The 18,067-nt window shown below is 37.1% G+C and overlaps 1 protein-coding gene across 1 annotated transcript in view; it reads left to right on the forward strand.

The window, feature by feature from the left end:
- Positions 1-18,067, forward strand: part of CLSTN2 (calsyntenin 2) — a 216,624-nt gene that overhangs the window by 151,561 nt on the left and 46,996 nt on the right. The window contains exons 8-10 of the mRNA XM_054386167.1: positions 3,598-3,783; positions 8,087-8,335; positions 8,901-9,022. Of these exons, the coding sequence (XP_054242142.1) occupies positions 3,598-3,783; positions 8,087-8,335; positions 8,901-9,022 (557 nt within the window). The remainder of the gene's footprint in view (positions 1-3,597; positions 3,784-8,086; positions 8,336-8,900; positions 9,023-18,067) is intronic.

Consider the following 18,067-nt stretch of genomic DNA (forward strand, 5'->3'; position numbering starts at 1 on the left):
AAGCAGGACTAGTTTTATTCAAACTTTTCCCATGGGATTAGTATCCCCTCCTACTTTCTAAGTTTATATTGAAATGTGGTGGTGTCCCATGACAGTTTGTATCAGAGGAATCATGTTGGTTGAGTTACCTAATCTAATGCAACTGACAATTTCACATGGAGTTATACATCTTTTGACTGACATGTGTCAGACCCTAGACATGAGTCATATTTTAAGATGCAGGGTTTTACACATCTGAAATTCAGGGGCCTTTGGAGACTCAGGTGAAATAAGAGTCTCCTGAGTCAATTCTAGAGAAATCAAAAAGGTGCCTCAACATTGTTGAGGGGGGGGAAGGTGTTAATCTTTTGACTATGTCCAGTGCAGGATGTTATTCTGGGAGAAAGAAAAAGAATGATCTTTACCACATCCAAAATTAAGTGAAAGACTTGGCTTTTTCTCACAGTTAGCGTATTCTAACTCTATGAGCTTTCCAACATTGCTGACTTTACTGGTAGTGTGATATAGGGGGTGCTGGCCTCAGCTTCAACAACTCTGGGGTGCTGAAATGCCATGGGGGACAGATACTATATAAATAAGCCAGCTGATTTGCATCAGAGCTATTGCTACCTTTGAGGACTGTCCCGCTATCACAGGGTTCTATCGTACTCCAGTACTGCCTCATGCCTGCCTGGGAATGGCTTCTACACAGAGAGCGACTCCTTGGTAGACTTCCTAAACCTGCACTAAGTCTGTGAAAGAACAGCAAGTGGGATTTAGGATGACAGATGGTCTATGATGTGGCAGGGGAACAAGGAGCAAAGACAGTAATTCAGGTGGGATCTAGGATGAGGATTAGTCTGTGACGCTGCAGGAGGCCAAGGTACAAAGACACTTAGTTCAAGTCTAGTTAACTTTTTACAATTTAGAGCTGAGATAAATGTGAGTGATTTAGAACATTCAGGGTTTATGATCTCTAGGTAGAAATTACCATTTCTGCCAAGTAGAAAGGTAATACTCTGAAATGAAACATCTCTTCCAATTCATGTGGCAGAAACAGAGGTCTTCCATTTTTCTTCCTTGTGAGTAGTGGCATTTTATATAGTGTGGTTTTTCTAAGACGTTCTTCATATAACTGGAGGTGAGTGTGCAGTTGCAGATATGTTACAGTTAATACTTCAGTCACATCTCACATACACTAATGAATGTCTTGCATGAGTGCCAGTTAATTTGATATAGGTGAGAAATGGAAATGACTGAAGCCTGAAAGCTGCTGAGATAGTCAGAAATGTTTCATATACGTATGAGACTCTCTTTTTTTCCTTATGGATAGAGGAATAAAATATTTTAACTGGTGAATAGAGGCTGTAAAGATCACTAATTCATATATTACTAGCTTATATACAAACCAGTAAATTATCTTATTTTTACTTTAAGTATCTGAAAGAACTTGCTGCTTTTGTTTCAGTGGAAAAAATGTTAACCTCAAATTTCTGGAATGGACTGGGAAGAGAAATTTGTTATTGTAATCATGTACCTTATATGATACTTGAAATTCTAAGGGAATGTTTAAGTTGACAATTGCACACAAATTATGCAGTGCTGCAGATCAAATCTAACTTAATATGGAATGAATGGGCTGAATATTATTACCTGAAAAGTAGTACTGAAATAGCAACTCAGCTGATGTGTACACAGGCAGTAATGTAGTTGTAGTTGTCTTTTAGTCAAGCCCTAAGGATTTTAGTAAAAATAGATACTAAAGGTACTTTCAGAATGTTCCATGAAGTCTCAGAATCCTCTAGAGAAAAAAAATAGCTGCATTATTACCATTTGGTTTGAAAGTTGTAAAGAAAATCTTGGAGCATCCTGTCTCCTTTACATGCACTTTGGACTAATGATTGCTCTACTGCTCAAAATGTTTGCATGGAATTTCAGATTTTCTTGTAAATTTTTATTCAATTTAAGATGGCAGGACAGAGCACCTTTTTTTCAAGCTTTCTGAAAACAAGGTCAGTTGAAAGACACCAAGCTTCTTCATCTACTAAATACGTAAATAAATTTCTATGTTATTACTTTTCTTTGCACTGATATTTAGAAATAACATCTCTGTCCATTTCTTTTAAGAGATTTTATTGAATGCCAGGACCTAGATTTTTTCCATTTATGGAGTCTTTTTTCATCTAAGTCTGTAAAAAGTCAGAGAAAATCCATCTATGCATGCAAGAGGACTTCTTTTGACAAATTTTACAGATATACATCTCTACACATTAGGTAGCAGAGCTGAATAGTGTTGTAACTTCAAAATAATTGTCTATTTGTATCTTTCTGTTCATGTGGCACTCTTGTGTGGTACATTGCCTGGAGTTGGCTAACATGGATGAGAAAGTTATGAACCTGTTACAGGAGGAGGAGTGCCACAAAAATGGCCAAAGGCCTGGAACATCTCTGCTCTGAGGACTGGCCGAGATATTAAAGTTGTTCAGCTTGCAGAAGAGAAGGCTCTGGGGAGAGTTTCTTACAGACTTTCAGTACTTTAAGGGCCATATAACAAGATGGGGAGAAACATTTTAGCAAGGTCTTTAGTGACAGGACAAGAAGTAACAATTTTAAACTGAAAGAGGATATACTTCAACTGGATATAAGGAAGAAATTCGTTTCACCCTGGAATGGATTTCCCAGAGAAGTTGTGAATGCCCCATCCCTGGGAGCATTCAAAGCCAGGTTGAAAGGAACTTTGAGCAATCTAGTCTAGTGGATGGAGCCCCTGCCTGTTGCAGAGGGATTGGCCTAAATGATCTGTAAGGTCCTTTCCAACCCAGACAATTTGATGATTCTATGAAAAAGCTGAACTGTAAAGAGATCTCAAATACATGTTTTTAATTAATATTGCTTGTTTGGGTGATTTCTGAAGCAGGTTGCAAACACCATAATTGATTGAATTTAAAAATGAAATGCTTCATCTGAGAAGCACAGTGATATGTATGGAATGACCAGGTGGCTGCCTAAGGCAGGGGATTGCTTACATGTTGTGAGCTGTGAGATATCTGCAGAAGAAAAACCACAGATTAGTCAGATAATGCTGAAAGCGTGAGGAGAGTTTTCAGCTGTAACTTTCAGTCACTAATACTTTGCAATATTGGGAAGACATTTGAAGACAAGAAGTGGCATTGCAGATGCCTTATATTAGCTTTTGGTCACAGTCCAGTGAGACTGATCTGTATAGCCTGGTCCTTGGAGATCTTTGTTCTGTATCACAAAAACTGTGAAATCTGACCAAATTCTGGGCTCCAGGCAGCCTCATCCCTGTAGAGCTAACTTGTAGCCTGTCACAGGGACATGGACACTGGAGATCCAGACTGACATCAGTTAGCATTTCATGTCATGGTATGTAACGTACTCTGTGCTTCTGTGACTCTAGCAACAGTAGTATTACCTAATTGAGCCTGACACTCTTTTACAAGGAGAAGCAAATTCAATTTTTTTGGGACAATATCTTATTGATGCCAAATTCAAAAACTTTTGTATTACACAGTGACCTTTGAGAGCAATTGTCATTTAAAATTCCCTTCCCTTTTATAATCACTCTTGGATCTTTTTATTGTTGTTTTCTTCCAGACTGGAACAAAAGGATCGAATACAAGCCTGGTTCTGGCAGCATACCTTTGTTTCCCAGCATTCGTCTAGAAACGTGTGACGGACCAGTTTCCTCAATACGTACCACCATTGAGTTACAGACCAATTACATTGGGAAAGGCTGTGATCGTGAAACATACTCAGAAAAGTCTCTGCAGAAATTATGTGGTATGGAAATGGCTTTCAGTTGATAATGATAATATTTTTTTCTTGATAAAGCATCAATTCCCAGTGTTCTTTAAGTGTATAATAACTGCAGTGGTGATATTTAGCTGGTGGTCCATTTTTCTTTTCCATTTGTTTTCAATCTTTTTCACAGCTTCCTCTTCTTTACTTCAGTTCTTTTTTTTTTTTTCTCCTGCTTCCCTTCTCTTCTCTATTTGCTCTCTTTCCTTATTCCACCTCTTTTTCACTCTTCATTTTGCTGCTACTAAAGGCATGATGGTGTAGTGAGATTTTGGTTATAGACTTGTCAACAGTGGAAAACCATAGGATCTGAGGAGAATTGAATCTCCATCTTCTGTTTCAGTCTTCCTGGCTCAGCTTTCTCTTCTGCTGCCAAGTATTGTGCCAGAGTGCGAGCATACAAAAAGTAAAGGAACACTAGGGGCAGTCTTTTGAGCAAACATATTTAAGAAATATATATTTCAGAAAAGAGGTATCTATTTGGAGAAAGATTTCCTAAATGTTTTCCAGCCTTTCCCTGGTTTTTGATACCTTGGTCTAAAAGATGCAAATCAACGTTGAAAGGCAGATTAAATGCTTGAGGATATTGTGTTTTTGTGACTTTAGGATTATGTGTATGACAAGGCAATTGCTACGCATTAAGCCCTTTATCTTTTGACTGCTGTCCCCTCTCCTTTAAATTCCAGTCTTCTTACAGCCCTCATCTGAAACTCTGCTGTTTTAGAACAGTGGTTTTCATTTTCTCCAAAATATTTGTTTACCTGGCTCTTAACTGAGCTACAGTAGCAAAGGTATGTTTGTTGTTTTGTTTTGGTTTTTTTTTTTTTCATTTAAATAGCCCTGGGGCTATTTAGTCTTGAGAAGAGAAGACCGAGAGGGCATATGATCAATGTCTATAAATATCTGAGGGGTGGGGGTCAAGTGGAGGGGGCCAGGCTCTTTTCAGTGGTTCACAGTGATAAGACAAGGAACAATGGGTTCAAACTTGAACATAGAAGATTTCACCTCAACATGAGGAGAAACTTCTTTACAGTGAGGGTGACAGAGCACTGGAGCAGGCTGCCCAGGGGAGTTGTGGAGTCTTCCCTGGAGGCTTTCAAAACCCACCTGGATGTGTTCCTGTGCAGACTACCCTAAGTGATCCTGCTCTGGCAGGGGGGTTGGACCTGATGATCTCTTGAGGTCCCTTCCAACCTCTGTGATACTGTAAATGCATGGATTGTGGTTTGAGGTACTCTGGTGTGTGGCCTACATTTGCTTTGGTAACCACATGGCAATGTTGCAGATATGCTAAGAACAGTACACTAACGTTTAAGAATGAATTTTGAAAATTAAAATTTTCAGCCAGTGCCAGTAAAATATTAAAAATGGAGGCCAGTTTCCAGGGAAAAGTAGTTTGTCATTACAATTAACTGTAGAAACTGGAAAACTGAGGTAAAGCCGAGTGAAAGTGATAGCATTGTTATAAAATCTGAATATTTTCAAGCTGAAAATTTCTTAGTTAAGATTACAGGAATTAAAGAAATCATATTTTCCTTCCGGTATCTTTATTCAATTGGGAAAAATAAGGACAAAGCCCATCTGCCAAAGGCAGGCATCTTTGTCGCGTTAATGGCACTAAAACAGAGCTTGAGCAAGGCTATGAGACCTATTTCATAAAATACTAACTTTTTAATAAAAATAAATATGCTTATAGCTAAAGTTAAGTACTTTTGCTTCCTCTAAGGACTCACTTTGGTGGTAAAAACAACATTGCTTTATGTGTGTTACAGTTCTGAACTGCAAGGGGCACAATTATTCAGAGCACATCACTGCATAGAAGCTCTAAATCACCAATTACATTGACATAAAACACTAATAACAACTATATCCAATATTATCATTTTAAGGTGCCTTCTTCTGGTTATGAAACTCCTCAGTTTGAGGAACGCTGTGCAAAGTCCAAGGAGTTCAGTCTGCAGAGTGTGGATTAACTACCTTACCCGCTGACAGTGAAGTAGGAGAAAAGAGAATTTCAAGTTGTTTTTTAATCCTGAATAAACTAGATGTTTCCCAGTGCTAATCCAGTTTTAATTAGTCTGCCTGTAGGCCTAAGTTGCTGAAATGCAGAATGATAAAAAATATTTCAGCTGCTCTGTCAATGCCATTGAAGTAGTTGCAGGCAGCCTTCAAGCAAGTGGTCAGAGGTATTGTCTACTGTTGCTGCTGAACCTTTGGTTTTCATTCAGCATACAGAATGTAAAGCATTTAAGAAAATAGAATAGAAAAAATATATACAAATGGAGGGGGAGAAATGCTAACTGCTGAAAGCTTTTTGTTGTTTTTGTTTGTTTGTTTTCTTTGGGGTTTTTGTTTGTTTTGTGGGGATTTTTTGTTGTGGTTTTGTTTCTTTGTTTTTGTTGGTTTTCTTTGTCCAAGGATACCATGTCTTTTAGAGAAGAACTTTGATAAAAATGTTGTAAATGACAATGAACTTGACATCAGAATTGCATTTAAGCTGGTTTACGCTTTGGTATTTCGTGTTCATTGCCATCCTTACCTTATGAAAGCAGGTTAAATTGTTTTTGGAAATCAGTTTTCTCCCAGAACTGACCTTACTATATCTAATGGTTGGAAAAATAAATTCTTCCAAAAGGAAGAAAACTGTTGTTTTTTTTTCTACCAGTCAAAGACACTGTGATTGCAGAAAGTGCAGAACTGAGTGATTACACACAAATAATCATCTGTGCTACATAAGATGCAAGATTGTCCCTATTAAGGACACACTTTATAAGTCCTGTCCTTGTTTCTTCATTTATCTGTTGGAAATCTAGAGAACTCAGATGCTAATGACAGAGCATTAATTTTTTTTTTTTTTTAATATCAGTGATGGTTTAATGCTGCTTTTCCATAACCCAGTGATTTATAGTCACTTTGATGGTCAAGGTGGGTAATTTTAGTGATTAAATTATGTTTGAGTCATTTTAAAGTCAAGGGGGTATTAGTGTTATGCCTCAAAGCATTTTAGTAAGCATTTTTTAACCTTGTCATCCAACAATAATAGGAAATAAAGAATGTATACAAAGACATAATTTGGACTGCAAAAGCGTATCCAGAATGAATCTCACTACAAAAAAAAAACCCACCAAAACCCAAAAAAACCCCACCGGTTAAGGATTCTAGATTATGGTGGAAAGATGGCGGTAGGGCTGTCTTCTTTCTTTCTAAATGCAGATGTAATAGAAAATAATGGGATTGCTAATTCTCATTTGTGGCAGATGGGAAAATGAAATATGGAAACACTGAGTATTAGAGTCAAGGATGTGTTACAGCAAAGAGGGCAGGTCCTGCCCTCTCTGTGTTTCACTGGATTGTGTAACTTTGCAGGAAGAAGGCAGCACAGAGAGCTGTTGATATGATTTAAAAGTAATAACATGGGCTAGATTTTATTTGGATGGTTAGTTTACAGCTAAACCAACAATCTGGTCCAATACAGCAAGCAGTATCAGTATGTGCTTATCTTGGCACAAAGGGTCTCTGTCTAAAATTGTGCTTTATGCAGTGGCTCCTGCATCATTGTGGAAGCATTTTAGAATAAAATGACACCAACTGCTACACTCTGAAAACACACTGAGCCAGTAGCATGATAAGATTCTTCTGACAACATCTCCAGATATAATCCTGTTTGCATTGCTCCAGGTCTATATATGTATGTGACTGAACAGCTTGGGAGGCTGGGTGGATTTATTAGGATGGAAACATCATGATTTCTTCTTCCATCTAAATCTTCCAAGCACATTATCCAATAGTTGTTTTCATGGCAGGATTAACACATACTAACAGAAAGAGGTTCCAAAGTAACCCATAAATCCCCATAAAAATATGGGCAGATAAATTGGAACCTGTTGAGCTTGGTACTGATTACCCAAATACTTGTACACAAGCCTGACCTTAAGTTGGGAGCATCTTGCTGAGTCAGAGCTTAACAAGCAATAGAAGAGATTTCCATTTGGAGTTCTCCCACAGATTCCAAATTTCTATGGCCAGAGTAGATACAGTGAGTGAGGGATGAAGCTGCTTCTTTGAGCTCATAGTTCACCTAACATAAGCATGTGCCCATTTGAAAGCTTATTTCCTTTAATATGTGCCATGCTGCAAGCACTTCTTGCCCCATCTGTGAGGAAGGACCATTTTGGAAGTAAAAATGATCTAAAGAGTGTGAGTCAGAACACTGGCCTACATTAAGTTAATCTTCACAGTTTTTCATTAATTTCTCATGATGTTATTTATTCCACATCATTCACAGGAGCTTCCTCAGGTGCCATTGACCTGTTACCATCTCCCAGTGCAACAACCAACTGGACAGCTGGGCTTCTCATGGATAACAATGACATGATTTTTAAATTTGATGGAAAGCAAGGAGCCAAAATCCCAGACGGAATAGTTCCAAAGAATTTGACTGATCAATTCACTATCACTCTGTGGATGCAACATGGGCCTAGTCCAGGATTAAGAGCTGAAAAGGAAACTATTCTCTGCAATTCTGACAAGACAGGTGAGTCTATGTGTGGAAAAAGAGTTAAGCAAAGGCCATGACAAAGTTACCAAAGAGTGTTATCTCTCCTCATTTAATTTGGTCCAAAAAAGAATGAATAAGCTCAGATGATGCTACTCTAAGCACTGCTGACTTATCTACCTAAGTTTCAAGCATTGGTTCTCTTTTTGGATAATCCTGAGAACATATCTGTAGATTTTATAGGAAATGTTTGATCAAATAATTAATTTTAATATTTTTTTCTATATATATATATATTGGGAAAACCAGTTCTAATTCTTCATTGAAGCTAGTTAGATTAAGTATTTATTTGGATTTTGTTTATTGTTTGGACATAACACTGCTGTAAACAAAACTGATATGGTGTAATTCAGGAAGATGCTTAGCATATGTGGCCTCCCAAAGTACCATAATGATCCACGATGTTGAGAAAAGCCCGTTCTTTCAGGGTTTGTTATTCCATTGGGTTTTGTCTTTTAGGTGTATAGTGCTTTCAAAAGCATTCACCTAAACAAAAGTGTTGATGGTAGCTCAGACTCCTGATATCACTGGTCCCTCCTTTCAGAGATGAACCGCCACCACTATGCCCTGTATGTGCACAACTGCCGATTGGTGTTTCTGTTGCGCAAGGACTTTGATCAGGCTGACACCTTCCGTCCTGCGGAGTTCCACTGGAAACTGGATCAGGTACTGGTGTTTTCTCTTATCTGTAACCCACTTCATCCCCTTTAGAAATCATAGAGTCCTGCCATAACTGCTCTGGGAAATCAGAGGTCTATTACAATTATGTTGCAACTTGTAACTGCTATGGCTCTAATTGGGATCCACATAAAAGGAGATAAATGAGTTAACTTGGTTGAGTCATTTTACACAGTAGGTTTTTTAATTGAGTCATTTTAAACAGTAAGTAGAAGTTTATATTCTTCAGCACAGGATAGAGACATGGAATTGCATATAGTTGCCTAAAAGTTTTCATTTATCATTAAAAAAATCTACTTTATCAGCACTATGGAAGTGATGGAAACCTTTACAATAAAGAGTGTGCTGACACACAGAAAGGCATTTGTAATACATTATAAATCTAATTTGCAGACTTTTACTTTCATCTGCTGTGCTGTATGTAATGTCTTCTTATTATAAAGAGTATATCACAAGGAAATTATTGTTAACGAGTTCCCTTTCATAGATTTATTAGTTTTAAGATGGATAAGGATCATTTGGATGAAAGAAGACAGACTTCAGCAAAGCAGTATTTTCTCAGAGCAAGTTTCTTCATGTCCTTTGAGTCCAAACTACAATATTGAGGATGAAGATATAGGAATGGTTACTTTCTTAATTCACCTTCAAAACACATATTAAAGGATGTTTGTCCTGATTATCAGGTGAATGTGGTAAGAAACCATGTGATGATCATGGTACTTGTTTTTCATTTCCATTAAAAAGTCTGGAATCAGTTTCTGCTGTACTTGATTTGAAACGTAGTGTTTAGAAAGAGGTAAACTTACATTCAAGCGTATTGAAGATTACAGTTACTGAGTAATTGATGTCACCCCAGGTAATGCTGTTTTGACTGCTGAAGATGGATTTGTATTTCTAAGCTGTATACTATGCACCTAAATTAGTAATACAATATTTATATAAAGAGTTTTGACTTTGAAAGTTGTGAGCAATCAGCTTCTCTTCTATATCCTTACAATGAGAAAGGACTAATGTCCTCTCAGTAAAGGCAATTTGTGTGTAACTTTTGTAACTCAGCCATGGCAAAATACTGGAATACTGAAAAACGTAGTGTCAAAGATAATTTTCCATTGACAGGGAACATATTTGCTTGTATGAAAGAACTTTTTCAACTCTATTGCCATCTACAATTACTTTCTTCTTATTTTACTTTTTTCATATAATTTCTATACATTCAAAAGAATAGAAAGGAGAAATGACAGAATCTGGCAAGTACAGGAATGATAACATCTTTCCAATTATTGTTTTCTTTCTTATATAAAAAAAATCCCCAACAAAACCAGAACAAAACAAACAAACAGTGTATCCCAAACTGCTGGTTTTGCATATCAAGCAAACTTTTGTATGTGATTAGCTTTGCACTGAAATTTAATTGGCATCCATGTTACTGCTGAGCAACACATACTCGTTTCTGTTTTGCCAATGTTATTTACTTACAGAAAGTGCTGTTTGTTTCAGAAATCTACTTCTAGATGGTCTACTGATTTGACAAATGTGTATGAATTTGAGGGTGTACTGCTCCAAAACAATATAGTAGGAGTATGTGTAATTAGTAAAGTATGAGTGTTGTTATTTTTTTCTCACAAGAGAGAAAACCTTGATGAAGTCTACAGGTGTTGTCTGAAGTTAATGAAGCTAGTGGAGTTGTACCAGCAGATAACTTCTCATATCTTCAGCTGGCATTTAAGTAGAATCCCAAATATCAGGTGACAGGAACTCATTGTTTGTGATGGAAATCCTGGAAGAACCCAAGGCTTTCAGCTAGGGACAGCTGAATAAGTCCTTGGAGATATTTAGTGATTCAGTTGATTTTACTCTGAGTTATGTTTCTGGAGAAAAGTTATTTTGCTGAAGCCATGTCAGCAAAAGCATATAGTAAAGGCAGTCCAAAGTAGTGCTTGACATATTAACTCTTTACGTTTTTGTTCTTTGGTTCTAAACTGTATTTCATTGTCTGTGTAGCCTAAAGTAGGCTCCCAAACTGCAGCACTACTGAAAAGCTGAGCTGCAGTTGGACACTGGAGAACATTCCTAACTACTACTGAAAACTCCTCCATGATGGAAACTGGAGACAGAGATTTATTTTAGGTCACATTATTCATTTCCTTTCAGCTACTGTTAATTGATTCCCACTGTGTATTTCCAACTGCTCTTTCTAGCTGAAAAAAGAATGTAAGATGGAAGTATAAACAAAGTTTGTTAATGGGTTATGTGACCAGACCTCCATGATGATTAATTTATATTTTTATGGTGATACTGTTGAAAGTTTTGTCATGCAGGGACATGGCAAAGATTGCTTCTTTAATGCTCCAGTGCTTCATCTGCCTTATATAGTAGAGTAAATTAAAGAAGTTGAAAAGAAACATGTGGTAAGGAACTTGCATAGTTTTGAAGACAAAGCAGTCAGAATCGGTCACTTCGAAGTAGTAAGATTGTGCCAACTTCTAAGTGTCTACCTTAGAAAGCACTGGATATTTCCAAACCTCACCAAAAAGCAAGTGAGCAATCCTACAAATTCCTATGGATCTCAATATGAAAAGAAGCTAGGGCTAGATTATCAAACATAAATCAAGTGTTCTAGACAGCTCTGAAAATCCTGCCAGTTGATTATTTGCATAATAATCACTTCAGAGCTGTTCTTTCTGTGGTGACATATCCTCAGATTCCTTGTTTTTCTAAGAAAAGCACAGAAATTAAGCCATACCAAACTTGTGCAGTTTCTCACTATCTATACTGCTCTCTGATAAGGGGTGCTGTAGGCAACATTGCATATAGGACTCTGGAAGACCATTCCAAGGGTTGGTACCAAGCACATAGTAGAGCAATATGTGGCAGAGTACTTTATGGCTGAGCTCACTTTGTAAATGTGACAACAATCCATAGCTTGTTTTGCTGAGAGGAATCCAGTGACCTTGAAATAGGGTGAAGCATAAACTAGTGAAATCATTCATCATTCTTAGCAGAGTGGTGCCATTTATTATACCAGCTGCTTTGGTCTCTGCCAGGTCCACAAGACTACTCATTCTTTCAAGGCACCCACCAAGACTGTGAGCTTATTGGCATTACAAATTTAATTTAACTCTCTAGATCCCATTTCTGTGGCAGGTAGGTTGTGACACATCTTAGTTGCAGGGTTTATTCTTGGCTGAATACAAGGAGTCAGATAACATTTTTGATGGCTACACCTCAGAGTTGCATCTGAAGCCTTGTAATAAAATCCAGCCACCATAACTGTCATGCATAGCAGGTCTCTGAATCCCTCACATAAGAGCAGATGCCGAGTGTCAGGAGTGCTGTGTCTTTAAGTTAGTTCATAGGCAGAAGGATTTATTTTCAGTATGGCTGTCAGCGTATTTAGCCCTGTTTGTTACATCAAACTTAAGGCACTTGCTAGTCTAATTTTTTACTTACTGTATTGAGGATTCATGATAGTGCCAAAACCCTGGGCATATGTGCCTTTAGCACTGAACTGCTGCCAAAAGTTGTTACTGGTCGGAGGTAACAGACTTCAAATTGAAGAGATCCTTGTTACTTGTAAAAACAATGTGGGGGTGGGAAGAAATTGTCATAGTTTACGTTTTCCCCCCATTTTCCTCCTTTTGGAAATTAACTGTGTTAGTTGTTAGAGAATCCAGTATTAATCTGGAAGAAAAAGTAAAGAAAAGACCATATTAAGGAAAATCATTGTTGAGTCTCTAATGTATGCTGGCTAATAAAAATTGCAGGGTTTTCCCAATGGGCTGCAGTAGATGCTGTATTGCTTGGAAATGCAGGTGTATCCTTTTTTTTTTTTTTTTCCTGAGTTCCCCATGCAAAGATTTAAATTGAGTATCATAATTGAGTGTCATAATATTTGTCAACTTCTTTATTGTTTCTTTTCTCATACTTAAGACGTTCCATAAACCTGAAAACTTATTGCAAACAGTTTTGTCTTGAAATCAGTAAAAGGCACCTAAATCATCATCTGTTTGTCTCAGATGGGTGGGAACATTTTAAGTGAATGATTGCACTTTCCTGGGCAAAGATATTATCAAAAATATTTCAAGGAGCTCTGTTAGCAACTCTGTCATAAAGGTTTGAACTAGTGCCCCATTTTCTCATCATCATCATCCACAGGAAGAACCTCTTTTGATCCTTGTGTTTCTGCTTTGACAATTTATATGTGTTCCCCATTTCTGGTTAATATAGTGAGAACTCTCTCCCTTGACTTATGCCCACTTTAACCATTGCTGCCTATAGCCTACACAGAACCAAATCAAAATAATAGTTTGAGTGATTAACCAGGGCCTTTGGTGACAGTGGAAAACATCACATTAAATAGGGCACTGTGCAGTGTATCTTACACTCTGTTCATCATGGATATTACTTTTCACATGCTAATATTGAGGATAGTCAAGCCAAGAGTTATTTTTACATCACCTAAATCAACAGGATAGGAACAATTGTTTTGAGTAGGAGAAGGGATATTCACCAGGGATGAACATTTTTTCATGTACTTGTTTTTATTCAGAATGGGAAATTATTTTCTGTTTTATACCCATGTTATCATCCTGAAAGTAGTTTTCCAGCCCACAAGCAAAATTGATATTGAGCCCCTTAAAAACAGGGAATTTACTGTATGACCTAGAGTCATTCAAATTCAGCAAAAACAGATAAAAATGCAGAAAGTTATTGTTTCTATTCTAAGCTGAGATAAATTGCTTTGAATAATCAAAAAATAAGCCTGCAGTGCTTTTCATTGCAGACAAGCCCCAAACAATTACTTTCATAATAGGAAGTAGAGAAAGAGGTTTAGATAAATCTGAGTATGATGCATTTCTGTGTGTGTATGTAGATGCTGAAAGATCAAGATGAAGCCTCTCTTTGTATTTAACCACTTCACCAACTAAACACAAGAGGGTCTTCTACCTGTAGAAAGCAGTCTTGGCCAGTCAAAACCCTTCATTCCCATTTACTTATTAAAACTGGCTGCTGTGCAAGGACACAACAGAGCAGGAAAAGACTTTTGAAGAAAGGTATCTTATATGATAAGAGGGCAAAATGAAAGAACTGTTATATGGACCTTTTCTTGTATAAATTAGCTATTTCAATTAAATTACAGTATTTATGAGGCAAAATTGGGGAATTGGTGCTTCTAGTTTTGAAAAAACAATCATTCATATTATGAAAGTCCTAAGTGACCTCTTTCTTGAGAGGCACAGGAAGAAAGGAAATGAGTGAATATTTATGCAAAGTCTCAGTCCTAGGGGGTTGAAGGTACATGGAGCAGACAGGCTGAGGTAAGATTCCATCACCTCTGGACACTGAATTTCACCTCTAAAGATCTCATGCTTGTTAGTCTCACACTGTCCAACTCAATGCCCTATTGAAAATTAGCTTTTTTTATGGTGGAGTTTAGTTGTTCATTTTTACTTGAAGTTCAGAAGAGTGTCTTACGCTCTTAATCACTTATTTACAAATTGATATGCAGACTTGCACTGCTCTGTGTATTCATCTTTGATAAAACTACAGGAAGAAGGAAGTTAGGTGTTTTCCTGCAGAGCCAGTAAGAGATAAATGATAAATGAATCATGCTAATCCTGCAGCAGTGATGAAGTAATTCCAGGACTGAAAAAGTCCTTGCAGCATCCACAGTACCATGAGTGTCTTGTATTACAGCCCTCTCAGTCCTGACACAGTTTATTTACCAGTTTCCATCTTTAAATGCTGTTTTGACAAAGTAGCATCTTGCTTCAAAACAGAGTTTGCTAGCATAAGGATGATTCTGCAGTGCTGATGCATGCTAAAAACATTTATTGAGATTCCAACTAAACATATTATTCATGTTGATATATATATTTAATGCAACTGCAATATCACTGCTAATAATAAAATCTTGACAAAACAAATCAAAATGGCTGGCAAGAACTTGCTTTATGACTCACAGAAATTCGTTTGGGCCGGCTCTGAAGTATTTCCCATAAATTGCTCTGATTTTGTTAATTTCTGATTTTTGCAGCTCAGCCCAGTGTGAAATGCAGTGATTGCTCTGGGCTTCCATAAAACTTCCAAGATCCATAAGGATAACCAAGATGCCTCCGAAAATATTTTAGGATTTATCTCTTTGCATTTACCTGACTTTACTTGAACATGTTTCTGTGTATACAGCATTTTGCTGTTTTCTCATTTTTGTGACCTTGACAGTTCTAATATAATGATGCAGGATTTTCAAACCTGTTCATGCTGGCCTGTGGTTCACAAGGACTTCAGATAAGCTGGGATGACTCTTCCAGAAATGACACCTATTATGTCTTGTATTTCAGCTCTTACATAACTGTTATTCACGTACATAGTGATACTTGTTAACTGGGGAAGTTAGAAAGCTCTTTATACCCTAAGATACTAATTTTTTGATCAAATCTAAGAGGGAAAAAAAAACCACAAAAAAACCCCAAACAACCCTGTCTCTCTAGTACCCTGGAATAATGACAAGTATTGTGCTATTAAAACCTAGTGTGGAAAGGCCTTCAAATCTATTTATTTCTTATGCAGAAAAAATCTTGATATGGAGTTAATAATACACCTAAACAAGCTGGCTTAATGTACCTGCTAACTTGCCTTGTTCCTGTACTACACTGGGAACTCTAGACTAGAACAGAAATTCCCAATCAAGCTAGGCATGTGAAGTGGAATAATCACATTTGTTTTCTTACTTTTTAGCTCTTTGTAGTATTTCCATTTTACACTGTCTCTGGCAGTTATTCCACCAGAGTTGTATAAAACGTGGACAAACTGTTTTGAAAAATGTTGCTGAAGAGTGTGTTCTGTGACTTGGGCAATTTCCTAGGGCCTCTGTGTTATCTTCCCAGAAAAGCAGGTTGCCTTTGGAGCAGTCAGGTGGTGTTTGAAGCATTTCATAAAGACTGACATCTTAACCCTTCCAAAGGCAGATTAGGAGATAATAATGTGTGGGAAAATTAAGAGATAATACCATGTGTTACCAATAAATACAAATTAATTTATCTATATGCATGAGCTGTCTATTCCATCTTGCAGTCATGGTTTCTGGATGCCTGCAATTCAGGAGGATAACATGTTGTTACTTTACCATTCATTTACTTTCCACATCTGGATAGTCTCTTGGCAATAGCAAAGCCTGGAAGTACATATCTTTAAGAACACGATGAACAAGCTTTCTTATTACACAGTTAAAATATAAACACAAGGTGCTGCCTAACTCTATCCATCAAGTGTTGCAGAACTGACTTGCTTGCTTGAGATAATGTAGTAACAAGAAAGGTGGATTATAATAGATTTCATCATGAACCAACTATGGATATAATTAACTAAGACACACAAAAGTTACAGGGTGACAGCAGAAAGACTTAGAGCTACATTACATAATCAGCTCCTTTATCTGTCAGCATGATTAAGCAATTTCATTATTTACAGTTATAACTAAGCCATCCATATTTTAAAACTGATTTTGAAAATAAGTATTACACAATACAAGGTTCAAGGCTATGAAAGCACTTCACAGTTTGCATGCAAGTTAGTTTGCAAACTCTTGTATTTTACTACCCTGTTGTCACACTGCAACCGTGAATGTACGTTATGTAGAAAGGTTCTTATTTAAAAGCCAAGTACCTTATTTTCTAATGCAGGTATTCTCTTGCACTCAATAAAACAAGGAAAAATAAATCCTTACTCCAGGATTTTTTTTTTCTTCATTGTGGTGTGGGAACGCAAGATAGGACACACAGTTTGATGAGCCTTGTCATTGGCTATTGAGGTCCATTAGGTCACAGTGTGCATGGATGGTTCTGCTGCCGGATTGGTGACCATGTGCAAAAGGCACCTCAGGGTGTACATTTCTCTGAGGTTAATGAAGTCTCTTCTTATGAAATAGAGATTTTTAGACAGTAGGAAATAGGATGGTCTTCCAGGGAAAAACTATTCTGGTCAATATCCAAAGCAGAATTAATGGCAAGAGGGAGTCCCTTATACAACTCAGGAACAGGTGCTGGTTTAAGAAGAGCAAAATATTAATCATGTGAAATTCTGGCAAATGAAATAAAGTGATAGACTGCATTAAGGTCAGATTGAAGTGAACTCTATCTACCACACTTATCAAACTGAAGTGAAGTCTTCCTATTGTATTGTTGTCCATAAATCCAACTGGTTCTCAGACCAGGAAACTGGAGCTTACAGAAATCAAAATCTTTGCTACTTAAATGTGCATTAAAATGGACATACAACTTGATCTACTAATCTTCCCTTTTTATATTTTACCCATTACATTTTATTTTCTTGTATTTATTACTCAGATTTTAGTGGATACACTTGATGCAACTTTGGCAGAGAACTTTATATGTCCTCTTAAAATTACTTCCAGCCTTGCTATGCCTGACTCTCTCATTATAATGCATAATTATTTAAAATAATTTTTTAAAAAATTATGGTTGCTAATGGTTTAATGAAACTGTTACTCTATCATGTGAAAGCGGCCATGTAAACAACTCCACACCTAAGACTGTAGGAGACATTTAGCTTTAGTATGGACTTGTCAGTTCTCACTATCCCATAACCCATTTTCTTATTTACAGAACTCTTGGGATGCATTAGGAATGACCATGGTAGGTAAACCCAATGTTTATGATTGACATCGATTTGAAGAAAGATCAATTTCACTTTTCACAAGGAGCTTTACTTTTTTAAGATATTGGCTGTCATAAGACATAAATTTAAACCCCACTTCTTATGTTTGCCAGACTTTCAGGAGAATTGATGTCTATTGGCCATATTGAACTGATATGATATTAGTGGGCATATTTGCTGCAGAAAGTAAAAAATTCCTTAGGGCTGCATTAAGTATCTGCAAAGCTTGGAAGCCCCCTTTGGTGTAAATCTGCCTTGTACTCAATGCTACTACACTGGCTGAGAATCAAACCCTTGGCTTTCTTACCAAAAAAATACACACTCTACAAGAGTAAAGGGAACATCAGCAGTATTTGC

The sequence above is a fragment of the Indicator indicator genome, chromosome 13, assembly GCF_027791375.1.
Source record: "Indicator indicator isolate 239-I01 chromosome 13, UM_Iind_1.1, whole genome shotgun sequence".
Classification (NCBI taxonomy): domain Eukaryota; kingdom Metazoa; phylum Chordata; class Aves; order Piciformes; family Indicatoridae; genus Indicator; species Indicator indicator.